General features: G+C 37.4%; 2 protein-coding genes across 2 annotated transcripts in view; both read right to left on the minus strand.

The window, feature by feature from the left end:
* Positions 1-234: 234 nt before the first annotated feature.
* Positions 235-3,886, minus strand: nrarpa (NOTCH regulated ankyrin repeat protein a). The gene is made up of 2 exons (XM_048174419.1): positions 3,713-3,886; positions 235-3,627 (listed from the first exon to the last, which is right to left on the minus strand). Exon 2 carries the CDS (start codon positions 3,191-3,193, stop codon positions 2,855-2,857), a length of 339 nt encoding a protein of 112 aa, XP_048030376.1. The 5' UTR covers positions 3,194-3,627; positions 3,713-3,886; the 3' UTR covers positions 235-2,854.
* A 6,374-nt stretch (positions 3,887-10,260) lies between these two features.
* Positions 10,261-14,775, minus strand: part of exd3 (exonuclease 3'-5' domain containing 3) — a 60,374-nt gene continuing 55,859 nt past the window's right edge. Inside the window, exons 19-20 of the mRNA XM_048174433.1 lie at positions 11,862-11,928; positions 10,261-11,594 (exon numbers count right to left, since the gene is read on the minus strand). Of these exons, the coding sequence (XP_048030390.1) occupies positions 11,257-11,594; positions 11,862-11,928 (405 nt within the window). The 3' untranslated portion in view covers positions 10,261-11,256. The remainder of the gene's footprint in view (positions 11,595-11,861; positions 11,929-14,775) is intronic.

Consider the following 14,775-nt stretch of genomic DNA (forward strand, 5'->3'; position numbering starts at 1 on the left):
GAGCTTCTCCATGCACAGAGTAACATAAAACCCACGCAAACATACAGGGAGGGGATCTGTCTTTAAAACAAAATTACCCACAACCCCCTGCACTCTTTTATCCAGCATATGAAAGGACTAGGCCAAATGAATGACAAAAAGGAGAGAATGGAAACTGGGGTCAGGTTGGCCCAGAGAGGAGGCCCAAACCAGCCCAATTCTTCCTTAAAGAAACTCTCACAGCCACACATTGAGGAAGGTTTAATTATTTCTTTACTGGCTTCAACACACACACACACACACACACATACAAAAAATACAGCACTCATATTCTCACCACACATGAATCACAGTGTTACAAATGTTCAAAAAAAACAAAAAACAAAAAACAAAAAATACAAATAAAACAGACACACAAACAAAAGAAAAAGGAAAAGATAAAGTCAACACAAAAGAACATTCGCATCACTCATAAAACTTTTGTTTGCTGGAGACACAAGATGAAAAATAACTTGGTCCACATAAAAGAAAAGAAAAATACAACAGCACTTTTACTCATTCATATACACCTATCCAGTCATTTAAACCCCATGTCATAAATGTTATGACAAATGGTGGGGTAAAACAACTATACATCGTGCAATTTATTTTTGTTACAATGATCTTACCATCACAAGTATTATTCCCCTTTATTAACATCAGGAGGAGAGCACTTCAAATAAGAAAGTGCTCTGAGATATCAGCGTCTATATATCCATATATATACCATATATGTATACACATACACCCGATCACAGAGATACAAACATCTTTGCAAACGTAATGTTATACAATGTAACACACAAAAAGAGACAATATAACCTGGAGCTTTTTTTTTTATACAATAGTATTTTGTTGTGTTCCTTTTTTCTATTTAGAAAAAATAAAATGTTGACCTGAAGTCAACGAATTAACGACAGTCATCAGTGCAATATTTTCAACAAGAGTAAAAATATCAAGTTTAAGACAAGCGATGCATATTTGTTCTGCCTATACCAATCGAATAGATGATCATGAGAATCACATCTGTTGTATCACCAGGTGTATGAGGAGTTCCTGGCTGGTTAACCAGGTTGAGCGACAGGGGCTGGAAACATCAGCAACACCACTGAACTGTGGCATGCGTGCAAGACATGAGTACAATCACACATGCTCACACAACTGCATGGGGCTTCTTGCAAAAAAAAGGAGAAAAAAAAAACTGATTCTAACTGATATTTGTCCTCATTCACTCGCCGTTAGCCATTGTATCAAGAAAAAAAATCTTACATAAAAGCAGCATTGAAACAAACATCAGGTGCCATGACTCTTAAAGGTGGCAGGCAGTCTTTTGAATGAATCTGTCGATGTTTCCTGCAACAAAGTCATAGTCTTCTCAATGTTCATATAGTCCTGCTCAGTAGTAACTATTGGTAAGCCTCAGCTCCTGCAGTTACCCGACCAGGCACTAGGGGGCGTAAAAGGCTCCACATTTATGTGCAACAAAACTCCCTGCATTTAATAGTCATGCAACGCATTTCACTTTTTGTAACTAAAATGCAAACAAAAAATGACAATGCATAATTAAGCAATCAGCTTAACCTACATATACAATGTCTCAACCATGCTTGACGAACGAAAAAAATGTTTTGAATAACCAATGGATCTTAATTTTGGTTCGCGGAGATAAATTGTCCCGAGTGAAGATTATAAAAAACGAGAATGACAATAAGAAAACATCAAGTAAAATAAAATTAGCCAAACAGGGCCTACTGTTTCTGTTGAGCACTAGTGGGTAACTGAGAAGAGTTAAGGAGAAGGCTTGAGAAAGAGAGCATATGATATTGTCGAATACTTTCAAGTCGAGGTAGCTGATGCAGAGAACCAGAATAAAAGTAGAAGGGGGACACATTTCCCGGGGGGGGGGGGGGGGGGGGAGTTGTACACGTGGGGGGCCGTGGAGCGGAATCTCCACACGGGACAGTTTAGCCTGTAACGAGTCCGAAGCAGCTTTAGGTCACCCTACATACTTTTACACTTAGGCTATAGTCTTAAAAATAACCACAACATAATTTAAATGCATCATCTCAATGTACCTTCATAAATAAAAAGACAAACCCAGCCTGTATTCACAGTGATGACCAGGGTGTTAATTCAAAATACTGAAAGAAGATTATAAAGTGTGTCCCAAAGGCGACTTTCCTGACGTTTTGATACAAAAAAAAGAAGGAAAAAAAAAAAAAAGCGAAAGCAGCGGTTTTTAGTAACACGTTAACCATAGACATGGGTCGCACTGGCCTGAAAGCTGTGTGGAAGCCGTCTGCTAAGTGAAGGCAGAGCACAATAGACTACTTGTACAGAGAAACACAGTAAAGCTATGTGTACAGTACTTAAGAATAAGTCAATTGTTATTTCGAGGACATATTTCAGCACTGGTCACCAATGCCACACGCTTTGATTGATGAAACGACTTACGGTTTGTATTAAAAGACAGTGTTTAGCCAAAACAGAGGATGGCCTTCATTCTGGAGTTCACCTCTTTCAACTATTCCAGCATTCAGCCACAGCATCAAGTGCCATCTCGATTTCTCCAGGTGGGCAGGTCAACAGGTCAAGCCCTGGTAAAGCCACACAGTCCAGATCTGATGACTTAAACATTCAATAAAAAGCTATAGTACCAACGCACATCCCAAACAGTTTCTCGTCGCCAGATCTGACCATATACTCACGGGAAAGAAAAAGGCTACAGCCCTCATTTGGTTTTTAAGGTACAAGGGAACTTCGCCGTCGTCTGTCAAGCTTGGCAAATCAATGCTAGAATTAAACGAGCCCGGTCTTTCCGCGTATTTCTACCGGATCACCGCGCGCCGGAGGAGTACTTGGCCTTGGTGATGAGGTATAACACGATGTCTTGGTGTCCCCCAAAAGCGGCGATGTGCAACGCGCTCCATCCCTCTCGGTTCGCCAGCCGAATATCGGCTCCGAATTTCACCAGCAGTTTCACGAGCTCCAAATTCCCGTCGATGACCGACTGGTGCAGCGCCGTCTGTCCCTCGGGGCCGAAGGAGTTGACGTTAAACTCGCAGTTGGTCATGTTCTGCAGTAGTGAATGGAGCTCCTTCGTGTTGCCTTTCTTCACCGCCTCCTGGAAGACTCTCTGGGGCGCCGAGCACGTCGATATATCCGCCTGGCTCATGATGCTTTAAACCAACTCTTTTCGCCTTTACCGTCTCTAGTACTTGGATATATTAGCGGCTTTACTGGACTAAAACCAGTTTAGGCTCGTGAGACTAGAAATAAGACGAGCGTATATCCCAAAAAGGACAAGTAAACGACACACTTGGTGTGTAAATGCAGTCACTGACTATGGTATATATCCAAAGACCTAGCGAGAAAGTTCAATGATCCACAAGGTGTAAGTCTCCGTGTGTGTGTGTGTCTCCCTCTCTCTCAGTAGCAGCACCAGGTTATGGCAGAATGTGGAGTTATTTAGTGTGAGAAAGGAGGCGTGTGAACGGCGGTATCTCCGGTTAAGCGCATCGAGGGCCGTTAGGTTTAGAGACGTCTGAGGTAATTTACCTCAGGAAATGCGTCTCTCGCGTCCCGCTGTGGTGTATTTGGCAAGGGTGACTGAAATAAACACAGAAACTGTTAATGACTATCCAACGTTATCGAAAAGTTAGGTCCAAAGTTGAATAAGTAAAGATGTACTTACCTCTTGACGTTTGGACGGGTAGAAGTGACTCAAAAACTGCCCGCTTGCCCGCTTCTGTTTGTCCGTCGCGCGGTCCCGGTAATTCTCTGCCCAGAGCTGCGTTGCCAGGGGGATATTTTAGACGAACTACTTTGCATAACAATACGTCTCTATAGAATCAAGTATTGTGGAATGGGAGGGGTTGTGCGATGCTGATTGGCTGAGGGGTTGGCTTGGGGGAGTGACCACGCGTTGAAACTGAGAAATGGGCGTGTCTCGTTGCCCAAACATCCCACAGTAATAAAACGACTGCGTTATTATGTGTTAATATGCACACAGTCGGGAGAGAGAGAGAGAGAGAAAAAAACTGATATAAACAACCACTTGAAAGATGGGCATAACACGACAGCAAAGTTTGGGTTGGGTTTTTATTCAGAAACCGACAAAATTGTGTTACATATATTTGCTATTAATTTTGCCAATTTGGGATTATATCTCGAAGAGGAAAATATTCACATGTTACGCTTTGTAGCCAATTATGGTTTCGGACACGTTTCTTATTCTTTTTGTGTTATAGATCACTTTTTTTCTACCTGTCTACACCAAATGGCAATGACCGCTTCTTTATTGGTGTTGCTTAAAAGTAACACGAAACACCTTTCTCTGAACCATTAGACTTTAGGACTTGTGAAGCCGCCATTCCAGCTGTTTAAAGTCAATAACAAAGTCTGTGCGACTTCCTGTGCGCGTCAACAGAGGTGTGTGTTGCGCTCGGTGTACAAAATTCCCGGCGTCAAGCATGCGCCCTAAAGTCAAACCTGAAGATTCAGAGCACTCTGCGCGTGCGCGGGGCAGGAAATTGAGTGACATGCATAGCAGCTGTACCGTGGGAACCGGACGACTGCAATTTCTGCGCAGCGCACTCTCCTTTCCTCACACGCCGCAGTTTGGCGTGGAAAGCCACACACACGCAATATACAGTGCAGCCGTTTGCTCCATTTGTACAGAAGCTTCAAACATTTGATCTGGCAAACTGTTCTGTTTCACTCAACCTATAACCGCTTCGTGCGTTATAACCTGCACGTATACTTTTTCGCACAGTGAAGTGACTATTCATATGGCCAAGTCTGTTCGAGTCAAGTTTAAAAATAAATTGACATATTAGCCTAATTGACAAAGAGCCGTAAATATTCAACAACAACATTTCCACAGTTTCTTATTACTGTTTCAACTTATTTTAGGCAGTAAATTCTGAACAGGCTTCTGAGCGTAATACCTGTATTCTTCTATAAGGACACATAGGCTACAATAAAACATAAATGCCCGACTACTTTGCTTAACCTCTTCCAAAAAGTATTACTTTATTGCAAAATTACTTTATTGCCAGTTCAGTTGCACTTGCTGTCAAATGAAATGCGATATTTAAGTCGATATATGTTGCCCAAGGGTCTGCAACTAATGTAAAAATGTGTTTTACAAAAATACAATATTAAATGAACTTCAACCAAAGTTAAATTCAAGAAGCTGAAGTTCAGACTAAAAGTTTCTAAAGACTAAATCTCTCCTCCCACAATATAATGTATGTAAAATTAAGAAAGTAAAATTAAAATGTGATATACACGTATATGACATTATACATTGTTATAATATTTGTTTAATGGCTTTGCAATGTATGCATCGTTTGGAATATGCATGTTCAGGCTTTAAATTCAACACATATTGTATAAAACATGTATACAATTTGAAACTCTACTTGGTTTATGGTTGTTCTTCAGTCTTGCCAACTCCCAGTTATCCAAAAATTAAAAACTATGGGTAGTATTTCACCTCCACTTTTGAAGAGTTCACTAATCCTTGGTTATGTGTCGGATATTAAGTTCTCATGTTAACATTCTTTTTGTACATGAAACTCAAAACTCAAAAATAATCCGTGTGGAACCAGACTTCACACATATAAACACTGGTTTAACATGTGGAAGTAATAACTTGTCCACATTATTAATTAGTTGTAGTATCTTATCCTAACATGTCTTTTTTCCTCCATCATATATCCTTCTTTAATATCTCATGTGTGATTACTGAATTTCAGGCATTCTGTTTTAAGACGTAGCAGATTTCAGTATGCTTACAAATTATATTTCAACTGGCTAAAGTAAAAAGCTTTGGGAAATTTTCTTTCCCAAGCAAAACTTTCCCATCATTTGAAAGAATGAAGCGTGTGCACTTGTGAGGTATTTGACCATGTGTGAAACAGAAGTGTTCTTTAAGACCTGCCAGGGTAGGGCTAAAATATCTCAGCACATCTGCTGGCTAATCAGAAAGATGTGTCCGTGCACTACAGCCTTTTGGAAAATATTTGCTGAGAAAACGGAGGGCCTCTCCCAGTGGCCGGTTATCTCTGGACCCGGGAATTTCTGCTACTTAGATTTTCCTCCAGTGGCCCAAAAAAGCTTTGACACTTGAGGCATCCTAAAAATGTATGAATGTCACTGTGATTAATAAAAATATAAAAACTAAGTGGAATTTAGGAAATGCATCATATTCTGAAAACTGGCTCCAGCAGCAAATTAGATGCAACCAAATATCATTTATATGAACATTTTATTTTGTGACTATAACATATATATGCACACAAACATTCATTCATACAGATTTACAAATGGACAAAATGCCTCCGCACGGCACCAAAATACCCAATATTTTTACTTTACCTTGCAATGAACTGAATGTGAATCTGAAGTCTGTTTTGTGGAGGTTTGAACAAACCAGGTTTAACGTGAAAGGCATTCAGAGATTTAGATTGACAGCTTTTATGGCACCTATTTTTAATAAGGCACCTTTGCACCTGCTGACTTGGGAGGAGTTTTTAGCTCGCTCTCATTGAAACTAAGGGTAATTTATTTTGGGGGGAAAATGCTTGCGCCATCTTTTAAAGCTAAAAAAAGCTTTTTTGCTTTTTCATTTTATCCACTTTTTAATTTTAATTTCAGATGATAATAAGAAGATACTGTTGAAAATGAAGACAAAAAGTGCTGTGCTTGTGGATGTCAAACATTATTGGATCATGTTCATATATAATGTGATGAACTATACACTGAAAGACGCATCTACTTAATCACCAGTTCATTTAATGTCAAAGCAAAACAGACTCAGAAAAGTTAAATTATTTGAGAGAAAAGCTCTACACTAAAACATAAAATAAAATAAAGTGTCGGATTTATTTAAAAAAAAAAAAAGGAAACAATTTTCACTAGTAAATTTCACAAATAATTACAAAGAAGCTGCACATAACATGAAATTTTGAAGTAGAAAGACTGAAATATTATTGAATATCGAACAGGCTTCAAAACATTATTTTTTGAGATCAGATGATGAAAATTTCAGACTTTAACTGTCTGAATACTTCTTAGGGTCACTGTATACTTCAGAGGGTCAGTTGAAAGAATTTAAACACCTTTTAAAAGTTGTATTCCTTTTTGTTTTTTTATCCAACAATCAAACCTGAATGAGAATTTTCAGTAACAGTTGATGAAGTCAACATCAAAGCCAAAAGCTATAATGAGGCGCTAATCGAGCCGACGCTGAGAATAGCCTGCGAGCCATTTGCTCAATGTCAGATGTACAGTACTTAACAGGAAGTGTGTCATTCCACCTGGGTCTGTGCCACTGGGTCACATTTATCAGAAATCTAACCCAGTGGGAGCAAGCTAAAAACTCCTCCCAGTGTCAACGGGTGCAAAGATGCCTTATTAAAGATTAATACGTGTTATAAAAGTTGGAAAGTCGATCTCTGTGGCATCTAAATCTCCGAATGCCTTTCAGATTAACCCTGATTTGTTCAAATCTCTACAAAACACAAAGTTCAGATTCATATTCAGTTCCTCGCAAGATAAAGTGAAAATATTTGGAGTTTTGTTGCCGCTCAGAGGTATTGTTCTTTATGTTAGAAGAATGCTCATTTGCATTCTTCAAAAGGCTGTTTGTGAATATGTGTGAATGTTTGTGTGCATATCATAGTCACAAAAAAAAAAAAAAAGTACATGAATGATATTGGACACATCTAATTTGCTGCTGGATTCAGTTCTCAGGATATGATCCATTGGCCTTTTCCCTTCCTTTTAATCAAGATGCGAGTTCTTCGTTCCAGTGTATAGATGCGATTTAAACATCCTACTGAGACTGTACTTTTTTTGGCTTGAACACATGCAATTTTATAGTAAAACCATATAGTAACTACAAAATTATCCATGGTTTTGCTACAGTAGCCTGGTTTAACTAATTTTAAAACCATAGAGCTACTAAAATAGCAATAGTTTAACTATGAATTTTGTAGCAAAACTATTGTAATTACAAGACTAACCATGATATCGCTATAGAATTTGCAGTAAAACCAAAAGATTACCATGATTTTACCACAATAACCATGGTTTAACTATAAATTTTGTAAACAAATAACGAAGGTTTAAATATGTATATTTACAGTTAAACTATAGTAGGGTGAGTTCAGGTTGAATGGGGCACTTTTTTCCAGTTATCTCAATGGCAAAAAGTGTCCCAATCAACCTGAACTCACCCTAAATACAAAAATTATCATGGTTTTACTATAAAATTTGCAGTAAAATCAGTGTAACTAAGATTAATCATGATTTTACTACAATAACAGGTTTAATTATGAATTTTGTAGTAAAACCATGAATTGTGAAGTAAATCATAGTAACTACAAAATTAACTATGGCTTTACTACATGGTTTAACTATGAATTTTGTAGTAATACCACAGTAACGCCGTGAGTTTTCTCTGAGAACCTGGACTTTTGGAATCTAACAAAAATCTACTGAATCCTTTTGGGTATTCTCAAATTTAGTTGTTATTTGACTCAAGTTGCATTTTATACTGAATTGAGTTGCAATATTGGCACAATATTTGCATTATACGCCGAGCTTGTGCTGTAGCCCAAGTTGAGGGGCTTTTGGGCCTACTAAGACCTTGAAAAACAGATCTGTCACCATCAACATTTGCAACTTTCATCAACTTCGGGTACATCCTGGTAAGATATATTATGCCTCCTAAAAATGCTAAAACATCTCCTTGTGAGGAGGATGCGGTTGTTACAATGAGTGTACTCTCTCAGTTGATGGAGCAGCAGAGAGGGATCTACAAAGATATGTTATTGCAACAGCAAGATAATTTTAAATGCTTCATTCAGCTGATTATTGACGGAACTAATAAAAGATTGGATGGTGTTATTAGAGATGTACAGGAATTGAAGACCAGCTTGGAATTTACCCAAACAAAGTTTGAAGAGGAAAGGATGGGATGCACTGAGATAGAGGCAAAGATAAGGACATTTGAGACCAACATCACTTGGTCTTCTTCTATACTTCCAAGAGGGAATTGGATGAAATGTTCAACAAGCTGGATTATATTGAAAACCAGAATAGGAGAACAAATATTTTAATTGATGGCATTGCGGATGAGAAAGGAGAGAATTGGTGTGAATCAGAGAAAAAGGTGCGAGAAATGTTTACAAAAAACTTGGGCTTAGATGGATTAAACATGGATATTGAGCGTGCCCAGAGACTTGGTCAGTTTCAGGACAGCGGAAGGCCAAGGAAAATTAATCAAAGGAACTTAGATTAACCAAGATTTTACTACAACAACCATGGTTGAGCTATGAATTTTGCAGTAAAATGATTTTGTAGTAAAATCATCGTAACTACAAGATTAACCATGGTTTTGCAACAATAACCAGGGATTAAATATGAATTTTGTAGTTAAACGATAGTAAATAGAAAAATAATCTGGTTTTACTGCAGAATTTGCAGTAAAACCATTTTAACTAAAAAACTGCCATGATTTTACTACAATAACCATGGTTTAAGTTTTGTAATTAAACCACAGTAACTACAAACAAAAACAATCTAGTTTTACCATTCTAGTTTTATAGTAAAACCATAAAACAAAACTAAGATTTTACTATAGTATGTGTACTGACTCATTTATAATGTGGAGAAAACATTAAGCATGATTTTATAAAAAAAAAAAAAAAAAATCATTTTGTTTCCAAAAATAAAAACATAACTTTTTTGTCACCAACCAACGAAGTCAGTACAGTACAACACACTATGAATGGAGGCACGAAGGGGGAGCTCTTCAAAGATCAGCCCGCCGGCCCCTGCGCAAGGTTTTTGGCGCCTGAGCCAGACAGTGGAGAGGAGGGGGAAAAGAGCAGGCAGAGGCCCCTGAGTCACCAGCCGGGGAATCTGTGGGGTTAGCATGACGTCTCAATAGAGGGAGGGCCTTCAGAGTCCAATTCAGCCCCAGTACCACGTGCTCAAGGAGCGTGGGAAAGAGGCGAGCTTTTCTTCCCAGCAAAGAAAGAGCCAGTATCGAATAACAGAACTGCAGAAGAGCCGGGGCGGCCTGAACAGGGCTAGGTAGAGCTCCTACTGCAAGCAGACAAGATTATCTCAAGCTAATGCAAACACGCAGAGCTACGGTTACAGTCAACACTTTGATGCTTATATTCAGGGAGCACACATTTAAAAGAGGACACAGATGTAGGCAGCTCTGTTTGAGTGCGACTTTATTGAACTTGGAAGGGCAGCGTGAAGGACTAACTGTATGTGGCCCACCCTGTTATGAACTTGCAAATCGTCCTCAAAAACTTGGAAGGAACACAGCATCTGGCATGATTTCAGAAGCGCTGTATTTGGGGAACCCAGGCATATTTTTTTGGTAGTTTTGACAGAATTACAAATGGAGTTATAACTTAAAGACTAAACATAAACAATGTCCAATCTGAGAAAAAAAAAAAAAAAAAAAAAAAAAAGTAAAGTAATGTAAACATACTTTTTTGGGGGGTTTCAGAGATAACTGCAAGAGAGATAACATGCAAAATATTTTGAGAGACCTTTGAGAGAACTTTTTTTTAAAGAAAAACAACAACAACAAAAAATTAAATGTGCCATTCTGAAAGGGTTAATCCAGCGAAAATCAAGAATATCTATTCATAAAGTATTATTAAAAACCCTTAACATATTTTATGAACTTAGAAGGTTTGTAAACATTTTATGGCATTAAGTATATCATTATAATGTGTAAAACAAATTTAGATCTAAAAAAGCTTTAAAAAAAGGTGGCTAAACAAGATTTTGTGCAAAAAATTAAATGTCTTGTGTCATTTTTTTGGCGGAATTAGACATAAATACTGTTTTTATACCAATTTGTGATGAATCTTTTTATAAAGTGTTATTAAAAACGTATATTTTATGAGCAATTTTAGGAGGTTTGTAAACATTTTATGACATTAAGTCAATTATTATATTGTGTAAAACAAATGTGCACAGCATCATTTAATGGTTAATTTTGTTTTACAGTGCAAAACACAAAATGAAACCTTCCAAAACATTTAACTGATCATGACACAGTGTAGCAAATAAAAATACCACCATAAAAAGAATTTTTAAAAATCTGAGGTATGAAAAAAACAAAAAAACAAAACAAAAACAAAATGCAAAGCAACAGCAAGAGTTATTTACACCTGGAATCTCTCCTGGTCGATCTCATGCTTTTGTTGCCAGGTTTTCACTGACATGCAGGACCTTTTGGAACTGCGACAGCACCCGGTCATAGTGGGTCCCCTCCCAGAACACCTTTCCACAGCCGGTGCAGATGAAGTAAACTGGAATCCGGGGAAGGAGGCCTGGGGGCACCGTCTCGAGCTGAACTTCGGCCCCGCTGGGGAATTTGAAGGTCTGGGGGTCCAGGGCAGTGAGTGGGGCCCAGCGGCAATGAGGGGTGAACTCTGGGCCCTCTGGGGGCCTCCAGCTATTGTTCTCTTCTTGTGTTTCATCCTGTGGTTCGCAGTCATCCCGCTTAGATACGATGTCCTGAAGAAGACCTTTTAAGAGAAAGAAAAAACCAATAGAGCTCAAAGCATGCTATCCTCCTCTTCACATGCTACTGACAAAAAATTGGGAATCAAATTAAATGCTAATTCACAGGAAGTTAAATAATGGTGGAAAAGAGTCTATCTGTATTAAATCCCTAAATACATTTTTATATATATATATATATATATATATATATATATATATATATATATATATATATATATATATATATATGCTGTACTGATATGGGCAAAAAATGGAAAACAAGTGCCAACCTCTCTCTTTCATCATGCATGTCATTTTCTCTCTGGACAGCTTGAAGTACTCATTACAGTTGCAAGCCTTGAAACGGGTGACAGAAAAAACACATTAATATGTAATAAAACATTATGACGCCATGTAAATCAATTCACCCACAAGATGTTAAAGCTTATACTTAATCATTCCATTTTATTATTATTTTTCACATTTGAGAATAACAGTGAAGTCATCAAAACTATGAAATAACTAAGAACTTAATACTGAAATACTGAATACTGAAATATTGTCTCATATGAATCAAAAATGAGGTGCATTCTAGTATTTAAGGAGTTCACATGTATGATACACACTTTTTATCCTTCACTAAGTGATTAAACTTATCCATTAAAAAAAACAAAATAAAAATAAAATGTTAGCTTTGTAAAGAAATGTATATGTATTCGCAATTTAGATCGGTCTACAAAAGTCATACATACACACACACACACACACACACACACACACACACACACACACACACACACACACACACACACACACACACACACACATTTATACACATATATACACACACACACACCCTTTTTATCTTTAATTCATAAAATTTTATTTCATAATCATCACATTATGAAATAAACGTTTTTCTCCAAAACACGTTGGCCACAATTATTGTATCATCAATACTTTTTGCAACCTCCTTTTGCCAAGATAACAGCTCTGAGTCTTCACCTATAATGCCTGAGTTTGGAGAACACCTGACAAGAGATCAGAGACCATTCCTTCATACAGAATCTCTACAGATCCTTCAGATTCCAGCTCCATGTTGGTGCTTCTTCTCTTCACTCCACTCATTTTCTTTAGAGTTCAGGTCAGGAGGCTGAGATGGCCATGGCAGAAGCTTCATTTTGTGCTCAGTGACACATTTTTGTGTTGGTTTTGGATCATTGTCCTGATGGAAGATCCAACCACGGCCCATTATTGGATTTCTAGCAGAGGTGGTCAGGTTTAGATTTTTTATTTGTTAGTATTTGATAGAATCCATGATACCATGTATCTGAACAAGATGTCCAGGGGCATATTCTTCGTACCTCGCTTAATACATCGGAGATGATTTGACAGATGCCACATCTTCTAATCGTGATAACTGAACTCTGGCTAATTTGGTTCTTCAAAAGAATTTGCAGATTGGATTAAACTATCTGGATTAAGTTGTCTAAGATTACTGCGTGTTCTCGTGTTCCATGAAAAGGGCAGATGTATCGATACACAAAATCATGATCAGCAATGCAGCGATTGGCTGGAGTCAAGACGGCAACGTAATGACATCATAGAATGAGAAAAGACACCTGACGAAAAACTTGACGAATTTCTAGACATTTATAAGGAAACAGCGAAGCGAATAAATGACAGAAGAACAACATAAATGTTATAATAGATAAATGAAATGTGCACTAATTATTATTTTTTTTTTACATGATTACCCAATTATTTAGGCTATATTCACAATTTCTAGTATTTGTACAGGCAATTTTTTATTTCAATGTTGTAATTAGCAACTAATTTACCTTTGAAGCATATTTGACAGCATTAATTAAAGTTTCTTAAGGGTCAAGATCAAGTTATCTGCATCTCCTGCGCTTCATCAAGCCACTCCCATAATATCTGTCGCGGTTCAAATGCACAAATGCATGTATGGCATAGACATCTGTACATCATGTGTGTAAGACTCCAATAAAAATGATTACGTAATTATTCCCTCACGAATGAATCTATCAAAGAGTAAAGCTGTCAGTGTCTATATTATGACACTACACGGCATTATAGTATTATTTGCAAATTTATTTTTAAATCATTATTATTGTCCCTGGTTTACATTAGGGTACTCTTGTGGGAAAGTAGCAGTGGACAGACTTTAAGCATCACCTCCGCTTAAAAAGATGCAATCTAATCCTGTTTACATGAAATAAGCCTGCTCCCGAGCAGGTTTGAGCTTACGGACCTGCTGCTATGACAGCAAGTCCAGGATGAGCGTCGAAGAACCGAACAATCCAAGATCATGCCAAATCGCCATCAGTCAAATCCAGCTAACTGAGTTAGCGACGTACGAAGAATATGCCCCAGGACCTCCAGCAGAAAAATAGGCCCACAACATTAAAGATCCAGCAGTAGATTTAACCATGGGTATGGGGTACTTTTTATCCATGTGTGCACCGAACCCATCTGGTGGGTTTGCTGCCAAAAAGCTCTTTTTTTTTAGTTTCATCTGACCATAGAAGCCGGTCCCTTTTGAAGTTCTAGTCTTGTCTGACAACTGAATATGCTGGAGATTGTTTCTGGATGAGAGCAGAGGATTTTTCTTGAAACCCTCCCGAACAACTTGTGGGGATGTAGGTGCTATTAATTTTTTTTTAGGCTTTCTGAGACTTAAGACTCGAATAATCTCTGCAATTCTCCAGCTGTGATCCTTGGAGAGTCTTTGTCCACTCCTCCTTATTATGCATTAGGACGATTTAGACACACGTCCTCTACCAGGCAGATTTGTACCATATATATATATATATATATATATATATATATATATATATATATATATATATATATATATATATATATATATATATATATATATATATAGTATATATATATATATATATATATATATATATATATATATATATATATATATATATATATATATATATATATATATATATATATATATATATATATATATATATATATATATATATATATATATATATAGTAAGGTGTGAACTACACTTTGAAATAGATATATTTCAAACAGTCTGGTAAGTCCCATGAAGAAAACTCTCACGCAAAGACTTGACTCGGCTCCAGTGACGCAGGCTAGGTGTGAGGTTATAAGTTTATGTCGCCTCTCTCGAATTCACACCTCCGTGTGGCTTC

The sequence above is a fragment of the Megalobrama amblycephala genome, linkage group LG2 (genome assembly GCF_018812025.1).
Source record: "Megalobrama amblycephala isolate DHTTF-2021 linkage group LG2, ASM1881202v1, whole genome shotgun sequence".
In the NCBI taxonomy this organism is placed as follows: Eukaryota; Metazoa; Chordata; class Actinopteri; order Cypriniformes; family Xenocyprididae; genus Megalobrama; species Megalobrama amblycephala.